Source organism: Cetorhinus maximus, chromosome 22, assembly GCF_964194155.1.
Source record: "Cetorhinus maximus chromosome 22, sCetMax3.hap1.1, whole genome shotgun sequence".
Taxonomy (NCBI): Eukaryota; Metazoa; Chordata; class Chondrichthyes; order Lamniformes; family Cetorhinidae; genus Cetorhinus; species Cetorhinus maximus.
In genome coordinates this window covers 35,790,008-35,817,632 of record NC_135900.1, presented here as the reverse complement: position 1 = coordinate 35,817,632, position 27,625 = coordinate 35,790,008, and the positions used below count along the sequence as shown (strand labels likewise).

The following is a 27,625-nucleotide window of genomic DNA, read 5'->3' as shown; positions in this document are numbered from 1 at the left end:
CCTCTTCTAACAATAAAACCCTTTCATAGTACCAATTTTATTGGTGATATAAACATTGCTTGGTTTCTGCTAGCTAGGTGCCAGATTTCACTCCCCTTGTTGAATGCTCTATTCAACAAAAAGCAAATGCACTCTAACTTGCTTACATCTCAAAACTAGTATACATCAAAGCACCCAGACTAGCTGTCTTTATCCAATTAAGACACACCCATAGGCGAACCCTCTATTTAAAAAAAAAAAATAATTTTCAATAAGGTTATATACATTAACAGCTTCATGACAGCCACCTCCTTCAACACTCTGGGATGTAGAATATCAGGTCCCGGAGGCTTATCAACCTTCCGTCCCATTAATTTCTCCAATACAATCTTCTTACTAATACTAATTCCTTCAATTCATCATTCTCCCTAGTCCCTTGGATCTCTAATTCTGGGAGCTTTCTTGCATCTTCTTCAGTGAAGAAAGACACAAAGTAATAATTTAGCTTCTCTGCCATTTCTCAATTGCCCATTACAAATTCTCCTGACTCTGCCTATTGTGAACCCACATTTATCTTAGCCAAGAGTTTCCTTTTACATACCATCCGTTTTAATGTTTTTTTGCTAGATGACATTCATATTTTCTTCTCCCTTTATCAGTTTCTTGGTCCTCCTTTGCTGTATTCTAAAATGCTCCCAATCCTCCGGTTTACTACCATTTCTGGCAACTTTAAAAGTCTTTTCTTTTAAACTTATACAATCCTTAACTTCCTTTGTTAGCCATGGTTGATTGACTTTTTTGGGTTTTTGGAGGAATGTATGGTTGCTATAAACTATATAATAATTCTTTACAGACTATCCATTGCCTGTGTACCACCATACCTTTTAATTTATTTTCCCCAATCCGCCTCAGCCAATTTGCCCCTCATAAATTTGAGCAAAGAAAATTAAGTTAACACCTTGGTTTCAGATTGAACTACTTCACTTTTAAACATAATGTAAAATTCTATCATATAATGGTCACTCATCCCCAAATGTTTTTTTTCATTAGCCCTTTCTCGTTACATAATACTAGATCCAAAATAACCTGTTCTCTAGTCAGTTCCTCAACATACTGCTCTAGAAAACCATCCCTAACACTCCAGAAACTCGTCCTCCACAGCATTAGTGCTCGTTAGATTTACCCAGTCTATATGCAAATTTAAGTCACCCATGGTTCCTGTATTACCCATCCTACATGCTTCTCTCTTGTTTCATACCGTGCCCACGATCCCACTACTGTTTGGTTGCCTATAAACAACTCCTGCCCATGTTTGCTGCCCCTTGCTGTTTCGTAGCTCCACCTAGATTACACATTTTGTTCTTCCGATCTGGGATCCTCCCTTACTCATGTACTGATCCCATCTGTTATTATCAGCGCAACGCCACCTCCTTTTCGCCTGTCCTTTCTAATGCCATGGAACCTTTTACATCCACCAGAGCAAGCAGATGGGACCTCTATTTAACATCTCAACCAAAAGACGGCACCTCCGACAGTGCAATTCCCCCTCAGTACTGCACTGGAGTGTCAGCCTTGATTTCTGTGCTCAAGCCATGGAATGAGACTTGAACACAGAACCTTGTGCTTCAGAGGTGAGGGAGCTACTAACCGAGCCACACAAACATGGTATGCTTTGAGGAGTCTTTTGAAAGTCAGAAAACATTTGGCAAGGTGAACTAGTGTAAGCATAATATCACAGAGCAGACAATGGGATGGATAAAGGTTCTGCCACCCATGTTGCAGTGGGTTTGTAAGAATGCTAGTAGACACAGTCTGAGGACTAGAAGATGCATTATGGACATGGAATTATGAACAATCACAGAGATAGTGTGGAGGAAGATCTTTGAAGGTAGCTAGAAATTTGGATTTGAAACTGGGGGACAAGGAGCCAATGGAAGCCAGCAAAGCCACGAGTAACTGGTGTGCAAAATAAAGGAAAGGATAGGATCCGGACTGCAGACTTCTCGGTGCATTGGAACTCGTATAGCATAGAACATCAGATCCAGGTGGTGTGTTAGAAAAACATGAAACACAGAACTGGATCCAGATTTCCATGCAGAATGAAATGAAACCGATGCATAGGCAAGCAATGACCTGATAATAAAAGTAAGCAGTTCTAATGATGGAACATAAGTACAGTTTGAAACTCAACTAAAGACTGAACAGAATTCAAGGTTGCTTTACCTTCAGATTCATCATTTATGGGAGAGGAAGTTGGAATTAGCATCAAAGGTTTGTACAACCTAACCTACAATGCATCATCCTAACCCACTCATCGTTGGCACCAAATAGGACAGCTCAGCAGAAGTAAAGAAAATTCAGACCAATCAGCACTTAATATCAAAGAGGTAGTGGAAAGAATGAGAAAATTCTTGGAACAGTGGGTGGTCAACCACTGTTGAGCATCATAAGCTAGCCTTGGCAGTATTAATTTCTCTCAAGACTCCTTCTTCACTTCACTTAGTCCAGTTGCTGTACATTCAAGCCCTCTTCATAGCGTTTGCATCTTACTTCTCCCTTACAACATATGGACCATCAACACAAGCCTGAAACAGATCACTCTCCCCTTCAGTAGCTGCAAATTTCAATTTAACTCAGTAGGTGGTGACTGTGTAGAATGTACTGCTAGGGAATTAAATGCAAAGTAAAATTGGATGGGCTGTTAAACAGGTGCCCAATCTGATCATTTACTAGAGATGGATTAGGTTTAAATCATCTATGGAACAAGGCAGGGAGAGCTGGGTAGATTTGAAGCAGTTGGTAACTGAGATATACTTTTTTATTGGAAATGGCAAGATAGGTTGCATATCTAGTATAAGCCATCTCGACAGCTTGAAATCACACATTTTTAAATATTTGCTTGTGGGGTATGGGCGTCGCTGGCTAGGCCATCTTTAAATGCCCTCAAGACGGTGATGGTGAGCTGCCTTTTTGAACCGCTGCAGTCTAGGTGGTGTAGGTACGCCCACAATCCTGTTAGGAAGGGAATCCCAGGATTTTGATCGAGTGACAGTGAAGGAATGGTGATATAGTTCCAAGTCAGGATGATGAGTGGCTTGGAGGGGAACTTCCAGATGGTGGTGTTCTCATGTATCTACTGCCCATGTCCTAAGGTGGTAGGGGTCACAGATTTGGAAGGTACTGTTGAGCCTTGTTAGTTGCTGCAGTGCAACTTGTAGATGGTACACAGAGCTGCCACTATGCATTGGTGGAGGGAGTGAATGCTTGTGATGGATGGAGTGCCAATCAAGTGGCTTGCCTTGTCCTGGGTGGTGGTGGGCTTCTTGAGTGCTGTTAGAGCTGCACTCATCCAGGCAAGTGGACAGTGTTCCAATCCACTCCTGATTTGTGCTTTGTAAATGGTGGACAGGCTTTGCGGAGTCAGGAGGTAGGTTACTCTCCCCAGAATTCCTAGCCTCTGACCTGCTCTTGTCACCACAGTATTTATATGGCTAGTGCAGTTCAGTTTCTGGTCAATGCTAACCCCCAGGATGTTCAGTGGGGAATTCATCTATGATAAAGCCATTTAATGTCAGGGAGATATGGTTAGATTTTCTCTTGCTGGGGATGGTCATTGCTTGGCACTTGTGTGGCATGAATGTTGTCTCCAACTTATCAGCCCAAGCCTGAATGTTGTCCAGATCTGAGTGCATATGCAAAGGGACTGCTTCAGTATCTGAGGAGTCACAAATGGTTATGAACATTATGTAATCATCAACAAACATCCCCACTTCTGGCATTATGATGGAAGGAAGGTAATTGATGAAGCAACTGAAAATTGTTGGGCCTGGGGCACTACCCTGAGGAACTCCTGTAGTGAGGTCCTGGAATTGAGATGATTGGCCTTTAACAGCCACAACCATCTTCCTTTGTGCTGGTATGACTCCAAGCAGTGGAGAGCTTTCCCCCGATTCCCAACGACTCCAGTTTTGCTAGGGCTCCTTAATGCCACACTCGGTCAAATGCTGCCTTGATACCAAGTGCAGTCACGCTCACCTCACCTCTGGAGTTCAGCTCTTTTGTCCATGTTTGAACCAAGGCTGTAATGAGGTCAGGAGCTGGCTGAGCAGGTTATTCGTGAGAATGTGCTGCTTGATAGCACTGTCGATGGCCTCTTCTATCACTTTGCTAATGATCAAGAGGAGGCTGATGGGGCGGTAATTGGCCAGATTGGAATTGTCCTGCTTTTTGTGGACAGGACATGCCTGGGCAACTTTCCTGGGTAGATGTCAGTGTTGTTGCTGCCGTACTGGAACAACTTAGCTATGGGCATGGCAAGTTCTGGAGCACAAGTCTAAAGTGCTCTTGCCAGAATGTTGTCAGGGCCCCCATTGCTTTTGCAGTATCCAGTGCCTTCAGCCATTTCTTGATATCACGTGGGGTGGATCAAATTGGCTGAAGACTGGCATCCATGATGCTGGGAACTTCAGTAGGAGGTTGAGTTAGATCATCCACTCAGAACATCTGGCTGAAGATGGTTGCAAATGCTTCAGCCTTCTTATTTTCACTGATGTGCTGGACTCCCCCATCATCGAGGATGGGGATATTTGTGCAGCCTTCACCTCCTGCTAGTTGTTTAATTGTCCACCACCATTCACAACAGGATGTGGCAGGACTGCAGAGCTTAGATCTGATCCATTGGTTGTGGCTTAGCTCTATCATATGCTGCTTCTAGAGTTTGGTATGCAAGTGTGGGGCAGCTCACCCAAATTTGGCACAAGCACCCAGATGTTCGTAAGGAGGACTTTGCAGAGTCAACAGGGCTGGGTTTGCCATTGTTGTTTCCGGTCCTTAGTTCAATGCCTGGTTGTCCATCCAGTTTCTTTCCTTTCGGACTTCGTAGCAGTTTGATACAAATGAGTGGCTTGCTAGACCATTTCAAAGGATAGTTCAGAGTCAACATTACAGTGGGTCTGGAGTCACACGGAGGCTAGACTGGGTAAGGACACTAGTGAACCAGATGGGTTTTTATGGCAATCCACAATGGGCACCATTACTGTGTCTAGCTTTTTAGTTCCAGACTTAATAATTGAATTTAAATTCCACCAGCTGCCATGGTGGAATTTGAACCCATGCCGAGAGCATTAGCCTGGACCTCTGGATTACTAGTCCAGGGACATTGCCATTACACCATCACCTCCTCTATGTTCCTAAGTAATCAAGACACAAAAAACACAATATTTCTATGTCAATGCCAAGTCATGAAACCTATATCTAACAAGCACTATTTATTCATAAGAATGGCAATGAAGTCTGGACCCTCAGAACAACTTTAACAAGCATGAGCAACTGGGGATTTGCCTTCATGTATGACTTGTAGTCTTTTCTTTTTCCCTTTATTCTTTTATCGGATGTGGGCGTCGCTGGCAAGGCCAACATTAGTTGCACATGCTGAATTGCCCTTGAACTGAGTGACTCGCTCGACCATTTCAGAGGGCAGTTAAGGGTTAACCACATTGCTGTGGGTCTTAAGTCACATGTGGCCAGACCGGATAAGGAAGGCAGATTTCCTTCCCCAAAAGGACGCTAGAGTGAACCAGGTGGATTTTTACAACAATGATAGTTGCATGGTCACCACTACCATAGCTAGCTTTCAATTCCAGATTATTAAATGAATTCAAATTCCACTAGCTGCCATGGTGGGATTTGAACCCATGCCCCCACAGCATTAGCCTGGGCCTCTGGGTTACAAGCCCAGTGACGTCACCACAACCATTACAGTCTTCCCAATTGGTGATTGTCAGATCACCACAGATAATCAGAATCACTGTACACACTAAATTCTGGTCAAAATGTTCACTGTTGTGGTATTGCCTGAAATTTAACTTAAAATTAGTAGATAATAGTGGGATGAACTCCACCTACTGCAGATCTCAAGATTATCACATACTGTCTACTCATGCATTGACAAACTTATATACGCATGTATATACAACAGGAGTTGTAAAGTCAGCTCCAAAATCACAGGGTCGCCTTGTGTGTATTGGTCTTGCCTTATGCCAAAAGATGACGATGCCAAATAAGCCAAATGTTCAAAGTTTTCTCTTCCAGGAATCAATGAATCGGGCTCGGCTTGAAGGCAGCTTCTATGCTGGCCACCAACAGAGAGAATAGCAGAGGACAGCAGTTGTTCCCTCACCATATGGCTAATCATCAAATTATGAAAAAGCTAATGACTCGACATACAGTACTTAATTTATGATAAATCAAAGAAAAAACAATCGTATAGCAATGCAATGCTTAATGAAGTTTTTTTTAACGTCATGAAACTGGTGGTGCCTAAGGAATACCCGAACGATTTTGATGTTTTTTGAAGAAAAATACAGGAATATTGCCAGATTTGATACACATCCAGGCAATTAAAAGAATGGATTGAAACTACTTGAAAAAAAAACCCCGACCTGGCTTCAAAATTTCAGCACGGTGCTTGTTTTGTATAATTTCTATTTATGGACTTTACAAAGCATAAAAATGACATTATTTAGGTGGGAGGCAGAAATTTAGTACAGGACACTGATCTGCTGGATTTATACTTTGTGTACAATGCATCTTATCACCCCACATGGTAGTGGTAAAAACTACAATATCTTGCGATAAACATGAACTTTCTGCCATTTTTAGGAATATAAAGTGAGATTACTTTCCTCTGTTGTTGAATTTCATTAGGTGCTTAACCTGGCATGTCCACCTCCCTTCAGAAGACCCAAATTAAATTTACAAAATATATTTTTTTGAGAATGTTGTAGTACCGAAATATTAGGACCATGTATTTTTTATGCAGTATTACTCGCATCCTTAAAGTGCTTTTAAATGGGGGGGAAAACAGGGATGGAATTGGTAATGGGAGCAGAAAGCACCGTTAAAGACAAAGCCTGTGAATAGATTTTTGAAAGTAAAGAAGAACGCGACAATATGGAGGGATATAGGGAGCGAACTGTGAAGGGAAAACATAAATAGCCGAGACAGCAGCCGCAAATTGTGATGCTGAAAACATTCAAGACAAGAAGCAGCCTGGTATGTGGGGTTTGGAGTGCAAGCATGGACTGGAGGGATCGTGGAGACTGGTAGAGTGAGATCACAAAGGTTTCAAAACAAAAGCAGAAAAGCCAATTTACTAAGGCACTAAAGCCAGAATAGCTAGGCAAGGATGGCAGTCTGGGACCTTCTAAGGTGAGGAAACTGTAAGCAAGTTATCATTATGGAAGGTGTAGGTGGAGAGGGCAGCTCAGGTAGCATTTTAGAATTTGGGCCTCCAGCGATAACTGTGTAAATTTATATTTTGGAGGAGCTAGGGAAGAAGTAATGTTGGAGGCAAATTGTGTTGCATGAAAACAAAAAAAGTGTACTCATTGACGTTTGGGAGCAGGAGTCAAACTTTATCATGTGGGATAGCTCAAAGAGCCACCACAGGCATGAAGGGCTGAATGGTCTCCCTTCTGTGGTGTATCATTCTAAGACAAACGGTGCAGTTTCAAATTCTAAACATTGAAATGTTTTGACTGAAAACAAATTAAAATGTTCAGAAAATTTTCAAGTAATTTTAATTGCTTGTGCATTAAAGGATGAGTAGAAACAACATTATTCAGGAACTCCACTTCTGCAACAAGGTCCAATAAAAACCAAGCACCAGGATTTTCATCATTATAAACATTACATCATCAGTACTGGGTGTTTTGTTTGAAGTTACTCAAAACAATTTTAGTTCCTTTCCAAAAGGAATGGAGCAGAGGCATCATCATTGCTGAGTGCACAACTCCGAGTGGATTCCTTCCCCTCGGTGAACAAATGACAGTTTTCTAAATCGTTACCATGGAATCCTTTGTGTATTCTGTTTCTGTTGCTTTATATTGTCAATAACAAATACACCATGTTACCATTTCATGGTTGTTAAACTCAAACACTAAGTAAATCACTTGTTTTTAATTACTGAACTATAACAGATACCCGAATGTGCCAATTGCTGGATACTGAATTTATAGCAAGAAAGCAGAGCAGTATTTAGTCCAGCATTTACTTGTTAATAACACACTAGAACAAATTCCCAGCCATTTTCTAATACAGGAAGAGACAGCGTTTTGCCTTCATTCATCCCTTCCCTCCATGCTAACCCGGTTTGTTCTTCAACATAAAATGTCGCCTTTTAACAAATAAATACCTTTATTCTGCTCATGTTGAAGAAACATTTCAGAAACTATACCTTTGATCAAGTTTTCTGATTTTTTTTGGCTCAAGAACATAACTCTCTCTCTGTGGTTTCCTAAGTGAGGTTAGCAGTGCCAGCATCAAGCACTCCTGTGCAAAGCATAGCAACTGAAAAATAAAGCCCCCTCTACTCTGTGCAGAAGTGAACCTTTTCCCTAACATGAGGAGGGTATCTCCTTTTGCAGTGGTGGTGTTGGGGGGGTGGGGGTAGGGGGTTAGTTTCTGTCTCCAATACAGATTTAGTACATATTTGTGGGGGTGAACCTATACCCACCAGTAACTCAGTAACTGGGTTGAGACTGTCCCAAACAAATGTCTTACGTAACAGGAATCTTCCACCCAATCAGTTTGGTTTTGGGTTCAATAACATGCAGCTTTTATTATTATTATTCATTCTTGAGATGTGGACATCACTGAAAAGGCCAGCATTTATTCCCCATTTCTAATTACCTACAAGATGGTGGTGAGCCAACTTGAAACATTGCAGTCCGTATGATGGAGACATACCCACAGTGCTGTTAGGGAAAGAGTTCCAGGAATTTGACCCAGCAACAGTGAAGGAACAATAATAATCCAAGTCAGGTGGTGAGTGGCTTGGAAGGGGGGTAGCTCAACTGGGGCCAGTTCCAATTCTCATTTAAATTCGGGCCAGTTACAATTAATTTTTCCACAAGGGGGGAAACTTGCAGGTGGTGCTGCTCCCATGCACTTGCTTCCTTTGTCCTTCTAGATGGTGGAAGCATAGGTTTGCAAAGCACTGTCAAGGTAATTCCACTTGAGAGGTTACTTTATTAAAATGTGTATTATACTATTCAAAGCTACTGAGTAGGAACTTACTTGTATAGATGGTGTGTACTTGTACCAAATACAATCACTTCATGTGTTTTGATGGGGCAATACAGTGGAATTATTGCTTTATAACATTCTGTTCTAGAACTAAACCAGGAAGTTGATTGTTACATCCCTTTGAGAGGGGGCACTGTTACTCGAATTGCAAAATGGAATTTGTTTATCTCTTATAGTTTCTATGCAGGTTTATGAGGGCCCTGAATATCTCTCAGTTCTGCTTATGTAATGTAATCCTAGTGGGAATGCTCCCAATGGTATGGGCATTCAGCATTTCATGTTAATGAATAAGATGGAAAAACCATTGTGTGATGCAAAACATTGAAAATTTTACACTCACCAGCATTTGAACTTGTCAGATTGTACCGTGCATTTAGCTTCTTGATAATATTTTCATGTATTTGGTACCATTCACTTTCAGTATTGCACCTGAAACAAAAATGTATAGGTTCAAAACGAAATCTGAAAAATGAGTTTGTAAATATCCAAAATTATTTGAAGTATTGGGCACATACTTGCCCAGCTGGCCATGATAGTGGCTGGGGTTGCACTAGATGCTGCCCTTTTGAGTCAGTGGGAAGGCATCTCATTAACATGGTTGGGGAGGCACAAGTGCCACTGCCAGAGATGCACCCTGAGTGTCATTCACACTAGGCTACTAGAGAAAAACTCAACCTAGTTTCATGCCTGGGACGTATGTAGAGGGATGCTGTCCAGGCTTCCCATCCCCTTACCCAAAAATCATCTATTGGCTGCCTAAGCATGGGTGTCCATTGATTTTTTAATTCTATAACACAACTGGGTCTCCGCCATTTCTACAAGGGTTCAGTCCATCTCCCACCAGAATTTAAGTGGGTGACCAACAGAGCTTCCAAGGAATTTCAGATCCCAGTATGTGCATATATAACAGAATATTCAGAAACTGTTAAACATAGTTATCTGTACCTATAAATTACTGATTAGTTTAAAAAGTACAGAATTTTAATTGCAATTCAAACCTGACGAAGCATAAACAAACCAAAAAGAAGCTGTCCTAATAATGTGCTTTAATGGGATATTTGGGACATTAATTAAAGTAGTCCTACCAAATCCCTTACCTTGTTAGCTTGTACATTGTGCTAACATTTTAAGTAAACAGTTGCCTCATTCATATCGTCACTGAAAATAAATTATTTTGTATTTAATCTTCTTAGTTCTGATTAAACAGTCTGAAATTCCTCCCGAGTTTCATTGGTTTTTCACCCCGACTCTCATTAAAAAAAGATAATAAAGTTAACTGTACTGGAGAGCTCACTAATAGTTCTACTGAAAAGGCAGCCAGATTGGTTCTCCCTCAATTCTTGGATATAGTTCACAACTTTTATTGAAGTAAATTCAGCCCATCCTCATTCTGTATATTTAAATATTCCACATGACTTATCATTTATTAAGAAAATTGAATTCATTTACCAATTAAGAGTAACCTTTTGTTTATGGAAAGATACCAAATGAGAATTAAAAAGCTTGAAACCAGAGCCCTTTACTTCTCTTCCCTTCCTGTTCAATGGAGTTTATCCACTTAAGTAATGGGGATTGTCAAAGCCACAATGCACCTTGAAATACTGAGCTTCAATTGTCTCCAGTCTGGCAAAGAACTCAACAACAACCTGTTACGTCTGCTCTCAGCAACATCAGCTAAATAGAATTCACAAGAAGGAAATTATACACACCAACCAACCCGACCTATCACAACTGTGATTGGCCTCTTCACTCATACGCAAAAAAAATGTTCTGCTGAGCTCTTAAAGGAACAGCACATTTTAAATGCGTCCTGGGGATTTAAAAAACGGAAACACAAACCCATGAATTGCCACTTAACAAGCGTTCAGAAGAATGAATTAATGCCCACTGTAATGTTTTCCTGGATGTCTGAAATGCAGATTCTGCATATTGGAAAAACAAAAACTAAGTGTTGGAAATATATAGTCATAAAGAATAGTAAAAGATTGGCTGTGACCAATATTTTAATGAAGTTGGCGCCTAAATATTTTTGAAACCTGTGGCATATCAATAACACATTCACACTGTGTGCTTGTACTTATACACAAGATTTCAGAAAATAATGCAATAACTAAGTTATGCCATTCATCACGTTTTACCATAATTTACTGGGACATTTGCATTACTCCTGATGGGCTCACCTAAGCTGATAAGTTTGTTCTCGCCACTCAGTCCACCATTGCTTGCTGATGGCTGATTTACCAGACTTCTACCATTATTCTTCCACAGACACTTAGATCAGAGAATAATTGTGTGGGAGACCTGGTATTGTTGTGACTTATTGCCCTCCTTTTATTATCAGTCTCTGAGATCAACCTGGCCTCACTGCAGCCACCATGGAAATTGCTCAGTTTTTTCCCTACATTTTGGCAGTCTTTTCTTGCTAATTTTACCATCCCAGATGCTTCTGGTGTTTCAAGGCAATTACAATTAGGAGCTCCACCTCTTTCTATGCATTAGGAACTTTGGAAAAACCAATCCATTGCTTCTTTCTTACCATGGATTACCTGGGAGAGAAGCAAAGGAAGAAGCTGGAGACAGAACTGATCTTTCTATCCACCTTTTCCATCGCCCTCCCAGAGTGCAGAGGAAACAAATCTTATTCGAGGTACTGTTGGAAGATCTGTGCGTGCGTAGACTGCACATCAACAAGAACCTAACTGGCCACCTCAAACACCTGAAGGTGTGGTTCACCTTCTGGAGGGCTTGTCAATGGCAATGATGATGGTGATAATTTCTTTGGCTGTGGTCCATATCAGTCAGGCCCTGGAGACCTCTGAAATATCAGGCAAGGAGCTGTGAGGAACTGCATTTGACAGGTGATAGCTGCCTTCATCCACAGGGCATCTGACTTGATTAATTATAATATTTCTCTTAAACAGCAAAAGGACAGATCCATCAATTTCCACAGGCTTGCTGGCTCCCTCAGGGGGCTGTCCTTGATAGGACCGATGTTCTGCTAAAGGCTGCATTTGAGGAACTTGTCACTTACATCGACAAGAAGGGTTATTACTCGTTAAATGTGCTAATTGCCTGCAATGCCCAACTTTAAATCGTGCATGTTAACTCAGAGCATCAGGAAATGTCTGTCATAACGTCACAATGTCTTTGTCCTTCGCCACTCTACCATCCATGACTTATACAGCAGGTAGGTGTATCCTGGAATTCAGGGCTGCCCACTGAAGCTGTAGCTGTTTGCATCACCAATGACGTAATTAAGAAAAGGTATAATGCATGCATGGCAACTTAGCAAGAATGCAGAGGACCATGAAGAGCATAAAGCATGCTTCCAGCGCCTGGATAGATAGGGGGTATCCTGAAACGTGTCCCAGATAAGGTAGCAAGGATTAAAGTGGTTTGCTGTGCACTACAAAATTCACTCTGCAATAATAGTTCACCTGTGCCTTCACAGACAAGTGGAACTGAATGATTCCAACATGCCCCAAGGTGCATGGGTGGTGACCTCCCAGAGAAAAACACTCCCAGAGGCCAGAGCAGCAGAAAGGCATTGGATCAGGAAGCCTGCAATAATTTTCTCATGGAATGGTTTCTGTGTTGATGGGAACATGAAGAGAACAGGCAAGCTTTAAACCAACAGTTGAACATTTATTCTGTGCAATAACAATCAGCCAACAAACAAGTGGTGTAAAAGCAGAGGAGAAGAACCATGCAGTAAATTCTCATCAGGACGGTTCAACAAGAGACAATTACTGCAAAGTAAGCTGCAGACACAAATGGAGAAGTCTATGCCCCTCTACACAGAGGAACATTGCTGGGCAGCAACACACAAGATGCAACAAGGATGGTGGCCAATTGAGATAACTCTGTAGTAACATAGTCAATCATGAAGTAGTGCATTGTTCTATAAATTATGCAATTGTTTTCTTGTAACAGTATTTGAGATAGGAATGTTATTAACAGTAGTAAACAAATATTCTACACTGTATATGTCTACATCATCGCCTGAAAACTAAGCAGCACTATGAGGTAGTCAATTCCAAAGTAGTACAAAGCACTAATGAATGTGCAAAACCTTTATATAAAAATAATAAACCTAAATCTCTCCTGTAACACTTGAAATGTAAATTTCTTTAAAATTAGTAAACAATTTTTGAAAGAGCAAAGCACATTAAATCAGCTTTTAGATAAATTTTTGCAACCATTTTCGAGATCAAACCATTTACAACTGATTCCAACGGAGGTGTGCCTGAGGGAATGCACAGAGTGAGAATGAGAAGGATATGGACTTTGCATGCAGGGTACCTTACACCCTTGTACACCTGCACCTTCTAACCTGTGTGTGCACATGAGTCCATGTGCCTTATAAACAGCCTCTGCAGCCCACATGCTAGCCACGATAAGCAAGTTCCGAAGTGACCAGATCCCAGGACTGCTTTAACAGGACACGGAACAGGTGTGGTCTCAAAATGGATAGCTGCCTTCTGTGATGGGGAAACTGCCAGTTGCATTTTTGAAGAGTGGCCTTCAGCAGATGGGCAGTGCAAGGCTCATGCGTCTATAGAGATGCAGCCCTGGAAAATGTAACCATCCTGCCCATCAGCAGCATGTCCCTTGGGGACCGTGACTGTTGCAGCAGAAAACAGCATTGCAATGCGAGTGGGGCCATCAGCTACAGGGCAGCTGTGGACACGTCGACAATCAGCTGATGTCCAACACAACCTTCCATAATCTTAGAATGATACAGCATGGAAGAAGGTAATTTGACCCATTGCACCTGTCCCAGTTCTTTCATAGAAATATCCACTTAGTCCCAATGCCCTGCTCTTTTACCACAACAAAAGGCTTGTCCTTTTCAAGTATAAAGTTAATCCTCTTCTGCAAGTTATTATTGGATCTTCTTCCACCACCCTTTTGGGCACTGTGTTTCCTGCACAAAAGCATTTCTCCTCAACAGGGTTCTTTTGCCAATTATCTTAAATCCATATGCTCAGGTTACTGACCTTCCTGCCTCTGAAAACAGGTTCTCCTCATACATGCCATCAAAACACCTCAAACTTGAACACCTTTATCAAATTTACCCTTAACTCTCTCTGCTCTAAGGAAAATAAGCTAAACTTTTCTAGTTTGTACGTAGAATTGAAGATTTTTATGCCTGATGTAATTTTGGTACATCTGTTCGGCACCCTCTCTAAGGCCTGGCAGACGCTGTCCAGCTCCACCGAATTTTGTCCAGCACTCCACAGAAGAATGTCACGTGGTGGTCAATGGACCTCCAATGTTGCAGATGGAAACCTGTGCTGCCACGGCATTATCCTCCTTTCTAATTGCAGACCATCAGTAGCCCTCACAGCCAGGCCTCCTGCCCCCCGGGCTCCCCGTAGGTTGTCTCTCCTGTCCTAGAATCTTCACGGCTATGGTTGGAACATCACATCTGAGTGGGGAGGTAGGTGTGTCATGTGCAAAGTGAGAGCGCTTTAAGTAGATAAGGCAGCAGCGGTTGTGCACAAGGCAGAGGGTGGGGGAGGGGGAGGGCAGGGATTGGAAGAAAGGTGCCAGGAAGGTGATCAATTGCCACCCCCTCCCTGCAGGCCAAAGGATCCCTGCAGCTACAGGCTCCTCTCCTTAAGTTGAGTGCACTCTTTGATCAAAGGGATTCCGCCTCCATTTCACGCATGCTCCCATGGGTTATGCATCACTTCACCCTGTGAGGGGAAAACAGAGAATAGGTTACCTGGGGTAAAAACAAAAAACTACTGCGGATGCTGGAAATCCAGAACAAAAACAGAATTACCTGGAAAAACTCAGCAGGTCTGGCAGCATCGGCGGAGGAAAACTGGAGGAACAGCATCTCATCTTCCGACTGGGCACTTTACAGCCTTCCGGGCTGAATAGTGAATTCAACAACTTTAGATCTTAAACTCCCTCCCCCATCCCCACCCCCTTTCCGTTTCTTCCCCCTCCCTTTTGTTTTTTCCAATAATTTATATAGATTTTTCTTTTCCCACCTATTTCCATTATTTTTAAATCTATAACTGTAATACCCTGTCAGTCTTTCCACCCCACCCCCACTAGAGCTGTACCTTGAGTGTCCTACCATCCATTCTTAATTAGCACATTTTCTTAGATAATATCACCACCTTCAATACCTCTTTGATCCTTTTGTCTGTGACATCTTTTCATTATCTGCTCCTATCACTGCTTGCTTGTCCCTACAACCACCCCCCCATCCCCACCCCAACTTCTCTTCCCCCCCCCCCCCCCACCCCCCACCAACACCTTAAACCAGCTTATATTTCACCCCTCTCCTAACTTTACTCAGTTCTGCTGAAGGGTCATGAGGACTCGAAACGTCAACTCTTTTCTTCTCCGCCGATGCTGCCAGACCTGCTGAGTTTTTCCAGGTAATTCCGTTTTTGTTTTGAATAGGTTACCTGGGTTGCTTTGTGTGAAGTGCAGGTGACGAGCTAACTATTGTTTTCAGACAATAGAATTTTTTTTCAGCAGACATATGAAGGTGTCAAATTCATCAGCTGCTCACTTGGAAAAGGTTGGATTCCATGGCAACAGACTTCTATGACTTATTTTTGTCTTTGAGTTCTTTCTTGAGCAAACAAACAACTCTCACCTTGAAAGCACCTGAGCCTTCACCATTCTGAAGATACTAACTTTGAAGTAAGCTCCTTTTCAACTTGAGCCTTTTTTCACAAAAAATCTGCTACAACAGACAAATTTTGCTAAAACAAAAATAAAAATACCTGGAAAAACTCAGCAGGTCTGGCAGCATCTGTGGAGAGGAGCACAGTTAACGTTTCAAGTCCATATGACACTTCAACAGAACTAAGTAAAAATAGAAAAGAGGTGAAATATAAGCTGGTTTAAGGGGGTGCGTAGAGCTGGATAGAGGGCCAGTGATAGGTGGAGATAGCCAAAAGATGTCATAGACAAAAACGACAAAGAGGTGTTGAAGGTGGTGATATATCTAAGGAATGTGCTAATTAAGGGTAGAAAGCAGGACAAGCAAGGTACAGATAGCCCTAGATGGGGTGGGGTGGGGTGAGGTGAAGGGAAGGGATCGAAATAGGCTAAAAGGTAAAGATAAAACAATGGATGGAAATACACTTAAAAATAATGGAAATAGGTGGGAAAAGAAAAATCTATATAAATTATAGGAAAAAAAAGGGGTGGATCGGAAAGGGGGTGGGGATGGAGGAGAGAGTTCACGATCTAAAATTGTTGAACCCAATATTCAGTCCAGAAGGCTGTAAAGTGCCTAGTCGGAAGATGAGGTGCTGTTCCTCCAGTTTGCGTTGAGCTTCACTGGAACAATGCAGCAGGCCAAGGACGGACATGTGGGCATGAGAGCAGGGTGGAGTGTTGAAATGGCAAGCGACGGAGGTCTGGGTCATGCTTGCGGACAGACCGAAGGTGTTCTGCAAAGTGGTCACCCAGTCTGTGTTTGGTCTCTCCAATGTAGAGGAAACCGCATTGGGAGCAACGAATGCAGTAGATTAAATTGAGGGAAGTGCAAGTGAAATGCTGCTTCACTTGAAAGGAGTATTTGGGCCCTTGAACGGTGAGGAGAGGGGAAATAAAGGGGCAGGTGTTGCACCTTCTGCAGTTGCATGGGAAGGTGCCGTGGGAGGGGGTTGAGGTGTAGGGGGTGATGGAGGAGTGGACCAGGGTGTCCCGGAGGGAACGATCCCTGCGGAATGCCGCAGGGGGGGTGAAGGGAATGTGTGTTTGGTGGTGGCATGCATCATGCTGGAGTTGGTGGAAATGGCGGAGGATGACCCTTTGAATGTGGAGGCTGGTGGGGTGATAAGTGAGGACAAGGGGAACCCTATCATGGTTCTGGGAGGGAGAGGAAGGTGTGAGGGCAGATGTGTGGGAGATGGGCCAGACACGGTTGAGGGCACTGTCAACCACCGTGGGTGGAAAACCTCGGTTAAGGAAGAAGGAAGACATGTCAGAGGAACTGTTTTTGAAAGTGGCATCATCAGAACAGATGCGACGGAGGCGAAGGAACTGAGAGAATGGGATGGAGTCCTTACAGGAAGCGGGGTGTGAGGAGCTATAGTCGAGGTAGCTGTGGGAGTCGATAGGCTTGTAATGAATATTGGTGGACAGTCTATCACCACAAATTGAGACAGAGAGGTCAAGGAAGGGAAGGGAAGTGGACCATGTGAAAATGATGGAGGGGTGGAAACTAGAAGCAAAATTAATAAATTTTTCCAGGTCCAGACAAGAGCATGATGCAGCACCGAAGCAATCATCGATGTACCGGAGAAAGAGTTGTGGGAGGGGGCCGGATTAGGAATGGAACAAGGAATGTTCCACATACCCCATAAAGAGACAGGCATAACTGGGGCCCATGCGGGTACCCATAGCCACACCTTTTATTTGGAGGAAGTGAGAGGAGTTTAAGGAGAAATTGTTCAGCGTGAGAACAAGTTTAGCCAGACGGAGGAGAGTATTGGTGGATGGGGATTGTTTGGGCCTCTGCTCGAGAAAGAAGCGGAGAGCCATCTTGGTGGGGGATGGAGGTGTAGAGGGATTGGATGTCCATGGTGAAGAGGTGGCAGTTGGGGCCAGGGAACTGGAAATTCTTGAAAAGATGTAGGGTGTCAGAGGAATCACGGATGTAGGTGGGAAGGGACTGGACAAGGGGAGAGAGAATGGAGTCAAGATAGCAAGAAATGAGTTCCTTGGGGCAGGAACAGGCTGACACGATCGGTCTGCCGGGACAGTCCTGTTTGTGGATTTTGGGTAGGAGGTAGAAGCGGGCCGTCCAAGGTTGGGAGACTATCAGGTTGGAAGTTGTGGAAGGAAGATCTCCAGAGGAGATGAGGTCAGTAACAGTCCTGGAAACAATGGCTTGATGTTCAGTGGTGGGGTCAAGGTCCAGGGGGAGGTAGGAGGAAGTGTCTGCGAGTTGACGCTCATTCTCTGCGAGGTAGAGGTCATTGCGCCAGACAACAACAGCACCACCCTTGTCAGCAGGTTTGATGACAATGTCAGGGTTGGACCTGAGAGAATGGAGTGCAGCAAGTTCAGAGAGAGACAGGTTAGAGTGGGTGAGAGGAGCAGAGAAATTGAGACAGCTAATGTCATGCCGACAGTTCTCAATGAATCAAATTTTGCTTATGACTTATAATGGAACTCGAGTTCTGAATTGAAGCCGAGACAATTGTTACCTTTCTTGCCATGGTCAGATCATTTAGCAGTACCACCCAATCGGGGCACACCCAATATGATGATCAACCTTGTGGCCACTTCTCTCCATGCCACCAGGGTCGCCTGTCAACCTTTAAGTCCCAGCAGTAGGTCGCATCACATTTTGACCTAAGTGATCCTTGTCCCCCAATATTCAGAGACCATTTCTTAGGCTCTTCCTGCAATATTTCTGTGGAAAAGGGGATGTGCAGAAACTGGAGATTATCTTTTACAGTATTTTAACATATTTAGAAAAAAACTGAATTGTGCTTTTAAAATGGATGATTTCATAAATTGCCACTTACCGCCTAGTGCAAAGGCTCAATCTGAGTTATGGCAGGGGCTCCCAGCTTGTGTTGTGCAATTGATCTGCAGAGTAGGCCAATGGCTGCATGGCGAACAAGGTCCTTGATTTGTCATTGGCTTCTCTTCTATCATATCTGGATCAATTTTCCAGTACATTTTGGCATAAGTTTAACAGAAAATCAATGGAGAACGTAACTACCTGATTAACAGCGAAGGCCACTGTTTTGGCAAATTCTGCCTGTCAATTGATTTGTGTATTTGCGGAATTTGCAAATTTCAGCTTGAAGGAAATCCCACCATGCATTGATGCGCGTTTCTCTAAAAACTCACCAACACCAAATCCAAGCAAGTAACAAGCTACAACTGAATGATGGGATCCCAAGATTAATCCTGCGAGCAGGTAAGATACTGACAGCCTTATACATTCAAATTAATAGTCAAACTTCTTATTTGCTGTCACTTCAGCACAAGTATTTGAGACATAGCTTACGCTATTCTTTGTGAAGCAATTCACAATAAAGCAGAAAGTATCTCTTGATAGCTTATGTTCATCAGGCTTAGCTATTTCACCAGACTTGCAGCTTCTCAACACGACAGTGAAGTTAAATTTAATGCTACAAATAATAACCCTTGCCTTTCGTTGACACTGATGTATGAACACGTGCGCCAAAAGTCTGCAGGTTGCCTTTTTTGAAAAACATTGGAATTAAATCTTCTGCTGACAGTTAGGGGCCAAATAGAACAGGCACTTATCCACATCACTTGGACATGAACCCAAAAGAACACCAATTATTTAAGCAACTTTTTAAGATTGGGTCTCATGTCATGAACTTCATCATTGAGCAAACACTGGAAAGAGAGAAATTTTACTGTACATGTAGACTTTAAGCATGTAGTCTTCTTTACAGTCCCTGGTATCCCTTTCAGTTTGCAGCAAGTCTGCAATGCTCAGGACTGCACAACCAAATGGTCGTCGGTATTGCGTGTTGCAAGTGTTCTTCTTTTCTCCTGCTGCCATTCGACCTACAGTGTATCAGAAACATGCAGTCACTTTTTTGGCATGGTCTAAAAGCATACAGGGGAGAAAACAGGTTGAAAAGATTAAAAGTCCTTTGATTACAAAAAAAAAAATTAACTTTACCCAGTCTTATAATGTGAACAGTAATATATATATCCTTCCTGAGGTCGCTGCTCCCCAAATCCTGAAAAAGACACTCGAAATCAGAGCAGATTTGGATAACATTTTACAACGTTATGCTGTAATGCTAACTAAGTTTGGGTTTTCAGTTTTATACTGACGATTTAAACAAGATCTGTAACAAATTAATCTTTTTTCTGACTTGAGCAGTGAGATCCTTTATGGTCAATGTTTCTTAAATTCTGAAATAGAAATTGGAAAATAGATCTTGAGTGAATCAAACTGAATTTTTTTACTCAGTTACTTTTGGTTTCCTTAAGCCACACAGTATTGGGGCTGGGATAGCAGTTCTACTTTCAGGCTTACAACAAGTATCCCATGATCCACCAACTAGTAAAGGTTAGGGTGACATTAGAAGTGAGACTTATAATATTAAACAGTGAGGGTGATCACGTTTCTACTTCAGTATAAGAAACTGAATTATAAGCATCACCACAGCTTTTATGTCTTATATCAAAATAAGTGCAAACTATAAGGTGCATGAATACAACCAGCTGATGATATTCAATGTCTAGCTTTCGCTCCCTCCTTTTGGTGATGGGAATGCAGGAAGCGAGCAAAAAGGAGGGTGAGGTGGGGAGCAAGGGCGACAACAAAGGGGGAAGAGCAAGGGTGAAAAGGAGATGGGAGAAAAGTGCAGGTGGTTTTGTAGGAGAACAAGGATGAGGCAGGCAAAGCTAGGGAAGAGGTTGAGACATGGAGAAGGGCCAAGGGCCAATTTTGGGTGAGCCTCTGGCTGACTTTTGGGCATTTTGATGCCATCTCATCAGTGTTGCGCCTGCACTTGCAGGCTGACCAATTTCTACTCCAATTCTCTTATCAGAGGACAGTAAACATTTGGAATAGCCTATCCAAGCAGGTAGGGGTAGTAGAGAACATACCAAAATTTAAAGAGGGATAAGTACATTGGTGCAGTAAGATAGGAGGTTTGTGATTTTTCAGGTCAACCCAAAGAAGATGGTCTTTTATGGTTTTAGATAAAGCCCTTTAAAGTCATATATTTCAATCATCATTGAAACAGATGGCAAGAAGTGGGCAGGGTCTGCTGTTTTAATTGCATCTAATGATATGTAACGGGCAGCATGGCTTCCTGAAGCTTGCTGAATTGCCTCAAGGAGTTGAGAAAGAATTCCGTTTGAGTTTTTCCTCAAATTGGGCACAAGATTTTCTTGCACCCTGGCGCAAATATTACTTGGGGAAGGCTGCACAGACGCACTATCCCAGAGATGCAGTAATATTGATAGGCCTGGTAATTTTTTTTTAAAAAGTCAAAATAAATCAACAGAACCCAAATCGAATCTCGTCGGTGAATAAAATAAATGCACATATTTGCTGGTTCAAACACAAAATTACAGGGGTGCGTTAATAGTTCAAGAAGTTAGTTAAACTATAAACTATTTTAATCTTATGAGCTGCATTGTAGATGTACTATTTAAATTATTTTCAGAACAAGTAATCAACTACACAAAATACTTCTTTATGCAGGTTTTCTTTTTTTAAAAATGGTGTTATCAATGTGTGTTAATGATTCTATATAGCTTTCCTGGGTAAGTGACGAGTTATGGTTAAATTAGTTCCTGTTTAAAAGTGAGTAATTTTCAGTCTCATGTAATATCTAATTTTCTTACCTCTTTTAAAGCTATTTCATAAATGGGGGGCAGGGGGATGGCAGGCTGGCTAATCCTCTGCACTATGAGCAAACGTTATTTGACATCTATGGCCAATGGCCTGGTTTTAGCCATTCTAAACTCACTTTTCCACTGAAGATACATAAATAAACAAACTACAAACATAAAAATTAGCTTTCCTTTTAAAATTCAGAGCATCATGGGTCACAGTACAAACTCTCCACTCAAGCAGAAGATTAGATATCAAACAAAATAGCATTTCAAGAGCTATGGGGCGAGGAATGTCAGGAGATGTCCGCAATTTATAAATTGCAGACATGTTAAATTACCAAACAAGCTAAAGATGCTGAACGAGAGGAATATTTGTCCTGTTAGTTTCTGATCAGTAACATAACAAAAGTTTAATTATAAATGTCATACTTACAACAAACAGTGTGCATTGCCTTTCCATTTTCTCTGGAAATTTTGGCAATCCATTCTTATTCAGTTTTACAAAGAACCTTTCACTGCAAGGAAATAAAATTAGCCATGAGAATCCATCATCATGATGCAACACCTGAGATCTTAGACATTACAATTTGGAATCGTCCCTCTAGTTAGTCAACTGGAAACAATCCATAACACTGCACAGTACTAAATTACTTCTTCTGATACCATATACCTAGCCCCATTCAAAAACAAACGTTTTATTATAATTATAGTTCAAAATGCCTTAAGGCATTTAAAATGGTCTTCTACGTTATATAGTTTCTCATGATGCTGGCAAGAGAGCAATGAGAACAACAGATAGTGTGCTGATAATCACAAGGCCTTGCATTGGATCATGGAATAACACAGCACAGAATGAAGATATTCTGCCTGTGCCGACTCTTCAGTACAGCTGTTCGATTAGTTCCACTCCCCTGCTCTTTCCCCAGTAGCCCTGCAATTGTTTTTTTCCCCCCTTCAATTATTTATCCGATTCTCTTTTGAAAGTTATTATTGAATCAGCTTCCAACATCCCTTCAGGCAATGCATTCCAGATCACAACAACTTGCTGTGTAAATAAAAGTCTTTTCGAATGCTGCCGCTGGTTCTTTTGCCAATCACCTTAAATTATGTCCTCCAATTATCAATTCTTCAGCCACTGAAAGCAGTTTCTCCTTACTTACTGTTTCAAAACCGCTCGTGATTTTGGACACTTACCAAAATTCTTCTTAACCTTCTCTGCTCTAAGGATTACAACCCTCATTTCTCCAGTTCCTCATCCTGGGCACCATTCCAATAGATGGCAAAGCAAAGATATTCTTTGCAAGAAGACATGTCACACACACAAGATTGCTGCTATTTTAAAACTGAATTTTATGGAGCTGAATAAAATGAAAAAACTTTTTCTCTCAGTGGGCAAATCAGTTTTGCTACACTTGGGAAATTTGATGGAGCACAATGAAGTGTGTTAATGACACCTCACTTCTAGTACTGTTGTGTTGTCAAAACCAGGAGATTAAAAGACCTTTGTCCAACACGGTGGTGCTCAATTAAATGTGAAGTATGTTCCTTGACACTAATTAACACAAGATGACTATTCTATGTGCATCCAAATTAAAATATGGGTTGGTTTCTTCGGAAAATAACAAGTATTTGATACATTTTGACTCCCTCCAATATAAGTTTTAAGAAGGAATTTTTTTTTTTTAAAACAAGAATTTGGAGTCATTAAAATTGCAAAAATCCCAGATAAACAGCTGAAACATTTCGAAGATTTAATTTAAAATGATAGAACTGCTGGAAATGTGAAATGAAAGCCAAAAATACTGGAAACATTAATCCAACACCTGACATGAGAAAAGATCGATTAACACGTCAAGTCTCCTCATGAAGATAAACCTCGCTCTGCTTCCAGAAGATGGCTATGGGCCATGTGCAGGAAAATAGGATTAGAATAGACAGATGCTTGATGGCCAGCAAGGAGACATGATGGGCCTGTTTCTGTGCTGTATAACTCTATGACTCTGAGATGATGAACCTAAAGAGCAGTTCCTGCATTTATTTTAGTTAAACTATCTTATAATTGAGAAATATGAAACTTATATACTGTTATGAAATCTACAATTTCTCTGCCAATTCCATTAAAATGGTTCAGAAATTAAAATAAAATGCTAATGAAAAGTGACAAGGCCAGACATTTCACCCCCACCCAAAGAGAAGTGAAAAGGTGGATTACTTTCAACTGCTCTTTTGTGTTTTCTGATAGACAGATAAAAACCGAGTTGTATGAGCAGACCATCCGCTCTTCTTGGTTGGTGAATAGTTTGATGGCCCAAAGGAGAGCAATAAGTGAGAGAATAAGACGCATGGAAAAAGAATAGAAAATGTTAAAACTGAGAGTTTTAACTTGATAACTGGAAGAATGTAAAAAGACAGACATATTGCGAACAAACCCACAAGACACAACGGCCTGGAATTTCCTGTATCGGCCCGGCAAGATGCACACAAAATCTGGCCACAAAAAGTTACATGGATTAAATGATTGTGGATTTTTGGCAGAGAGACATGCTCAAATTGCTTTGACCTTTTATGATTGTTTTTTGATTCATCTGCCCAAACGCATCTCGATGGGCAGGATCCCGGTCCCACCCCCACCCCCTGTCGAGGGTGAAGTTGAATAGAGAGCACGCACAAGCGCGCCTCGGATTGGCGCCCCCAATCGGGCGCGACGCCATTGTGTGTGGGTGGGCCAATTAAGGCCCGCCCAACGTGACGTCCGCATGGAAGCGCTGTGCGCTCCCTGTGCGGACGGGGTGGATCCCTATATCGAGAGTGCGCTCTTTCGCGCATGCGCACAAAAGAGCGCACTCATCTCCCTGAGGCTAAGTGTTGCCTTGGAGATCAGCTCTACTCTCAAAAATATTAAAAATAGAGAAAATAAAAAATTCCCTGACATGTCCCCTCATGTGACACTGTCACACGAGTTGGGACATGCCCATAATTTTTACAAAAACTTTAATAAAATTTTTAAAAACCTGCATGAAACCTCATCCCGCCCATGGATGAGGTTTCATGTTTTTTCTGAAGCCTGCCAGGGCTCCCGGCCTGCCCGCCAACCTTAAGGCTGGATGGGCAGGTCCATTAATTAGCTAAATGACTGTCAATTGACAGGTTGGCGGGCGCACAGCTGATTTTGCTGCGCCCCCGCCTACCAGAAAATTTAAATGGAGTTCCGCCCGACGTCACCGCACGTCATTTTACATGTCGGCGGGTGGGCCCCGCCTCATGACAAGAAAATCCTGCCCCATGTGTATCCTGTGCGAGTTATAGAGCTTTATAGAAAAATTTTCTGCAACTGCGCTTGCTAAGACGCTGTCTTCCAAGTACAACTAGATTTTCAGATGCAGAAAGAAACCAGGTATTTTCTCTGGTGTTTAATTACAATTTTTGATTTTTTTTTTAACTCCCCACCGAAGCCTGCTCTGTATTTTCTGTTTCTTTGAAAGGATTTCTAGGCCATTAATATTAGTCTTATTAAAAATTTAATATCTTGCCCCATTGTAGGTTCTTGGACATGCTTGACTGACGTACATGAATAATGGTGAATGAACTGAAATTTTCATACTTTAAGAGGAGAAAGAGATGGTGGGAGTTTGCCGTTTTCGTTCAGTCTTGATGATTGACGCAGATTTATGTCTATCGCTCATTTCAGCATATTTTAATGAGATTGGCGCACAGAGAAATTCCCAAGCCAACTTATTACTCAAAGCTAGAAAAAGATGTACATTATAGCAGAGGTAATTATTTTCATTCTGTGATTTATTAAGTAAGTGCATGGAACATTAAATTTATTCTGCACTTATAACAAATGCTGTAAATTAAACACCGCCACAAAATGTTTTTATCATTTATGTTGGCGCTCTTGTGAATAAAAAAGCCTATCATCATGTTTAAAAGTGACATCAAAAGAAGGCATGGACCTCATGAGGAAAAAAGTACTGAACTGTATCTCAGGGGCTCAGGAGTAAGCTGCTCATGCAATAAGATGAATGATATTTAGATAAATATCAACATGTTTTAGTTTGCAAGAAACGCAGAATACATTCCTCAGCTGTTTCAATAGATCATAAGTCATTAACTTATTTCTTCCCAAATCTCAGAGGAAGATTTCTTAACATAATGGGCAGTTTGAAAATGCCATTCAATGCAGGTATCTGTGAAGTAATTTATTATGGAAGGAAAAACAAAGGATGGGAATATGCTTTCATGGAAATACGAAGCACAGTTTTAATAAATAGTTTAAAATTATGAAGAGTTTTCATAGAGTGAAACAGACACTCTTTTCCTCGGGGATCGTCAATTTAAAATGGTCATTAAAAGCGAGGAAGATTATTGGAAGAAATTTCTTTACACAGAGGGTTGGTGGAGCATGGAGTAGTTGAGGCAGAAATTTTTGGTTCTTTTAAGGGAACTTTGGATAAATATTTGAAGAAAATACAGGACTATTGCAAGAATGTTGACTCAGGTTAGTTTTGTCCAATGTCACGCAGGCATGTAAAATTCGGTGTTGTAAAATTAAGAGGGCCTATCATGCCTTAAAGTTACTTGCAGCATATGCTGCTATGTCACAATGTGATGAGGGATGACAAGCACCGAACACCATAAGCCTCCTTTCAGGTTCATTTTCATAGTGATGCTACTGCTGTTATTTGGGTTTCTGTCTTTTCTGGGAACATACGAAGGGCAGCATTTAGCTCCATATCCATCCATGAGTTTAGTGGGAAGGCCTTGTTCTTCTGGAGTTAAAATGACCAAGAATTTTTGAAATTATGGAGATACCAATTGGAAAGTTGAAATCATTGACCATCACTCTGCCTGAGAATCTGTTCATCGACGATCACTGTGACACAAACCTCGGGGCATTTAAAAAGATGGAGCAGAGGAATATACATCTTTCCACAGTTTGATTTTCCCAGCTGTGAGATGGGCAAGCATGTGTATCAAGGAAAATCAAGTTTGCAAGGAACTGTGCATGTGTGTTTTATAAAGAGTTGTGATTTTGACATTAGTGTAATAAGAGATGGGAATGTGAAACCTCTCTTTGTCTATACAGTGAAGATTCACCATGCATCCAGTACTCCATTTCCAGGGTGTTTCAACTTATGTCCAAGAGCGGGCCAAACGCTTTGATGGCTTTGAAAATGCTGGGGGGAAAGCGGTTTATAGCATACAGCAGATTACGCAGGCTTAGATGTGTTATACCCAACAGGCTGGTAGAATTGAATGTTGCAGGTCTTTGCAGAAAAAGCATCACAATGCTCAGTTAGCCAAAATACCTTGGAGAGAGGAAGGAAGGAAAATATTCTTTTAGTTTGGGTTTTATTTGATATTTCTGCCTGGCAGAAGCTGTCAAAGAAACAACATCATAACCCATAGTCCTTAAAGAGATTAATTAAATTGCTACTCATATCTCACCTTATCAAGTACATTCATATCAGGTGGCGCTCTTTCTTGGCCCTCCTTTTAGTAACAAAGTAAAATGCATTTCTCATCTTTGGGAAAAATATGAATATAAGAAATAGGAGGAGTAGGCTATTCGGCCCCTCAAACCTGCCCCGCCATTCAATAATATCATGGCTGATCTGCCCCAGACCTCAACTCCTCTTTTGTGCCAGCTCCTCATATCCCTCAACTTATCGATATTTAAAAAATCTGTCTGCCTCCTCTTTAAATACGTTGTGATCTAGCCTCTACAAAGCTAAGGTAGAGAATTCCAGACATTCACTACCTTCAGAAGAAATCCCTTCACATCTCAGTTTTAAATGAGTGTCCCTTATTCTGTAACTATGTCCCCTAGTTTGAGATTTCCCCCCTAGTGAAAACATCTTCTCAACATATACCCCGTCAAGCCCCCTCAGAATATTTTACGTTTCAATAAGATTACCCCTCATTCTTCTAAGCTCTAATGAATAAAGGCCTATCCTGTTCTTGATAAATCAACCTCTTCATCCCAGGAATCAGCCAAGTGAATCTCTTTTGAGCTGCCTCCAATGCCAGTATATCTTTTCTTAAATACTGGAACCAAAACTGTACACAGTACTCCAGGTGCGGCCTCACCAATACCCTGTACAGTTGTAACAAGACTTTCGTATTTTTAAACTCCAACCCCTCAGCAATACATGCCAAAATTCCATTTGCCTCCTTAATTGCTTGCTGCACCTACATGCTAACCCTGTGTTTCATGCAC

The 27,625-nt window shown here is 41.6% G+C and overlaps 1 protein-coding gene across 2 annotated transcripts in view; it reads right to left on the bottom strand.

The window, feature by feature from the left end:
• The window catches only part of LOC144696600 (dedicator of cytokinesis protein 4-like), a 391,455-nt gene that overhangs the window by 202,391 nt on the left and 161,439 nt on the right, over positions 1–27,625 (bottom strand). For both annotated transcript variants that reach the window (XM_078568091.1, XM_078568092.1), the window contains exons 9-12: positions 21,836–21,917; positions 19,727–19,787; positions 19,461–19,608; positions 9,407–9,495 (exon numbers count right to left, since the gene is read on the bottom strand). In XM_078568091.1, the coding sequence (XP_078424217.1) occupies positions 9,407–9,495; positions 19,461–19,608; positions 19,727–19,787; positions 21,836–21,917 (380 nt within the window). The remainder of the gene's footprint in view (positions 1–9,406; positions 9,496–19,460; positions 19,609–19,726; positions 19,788–21,835; positions 21,918–27,625) is intronic.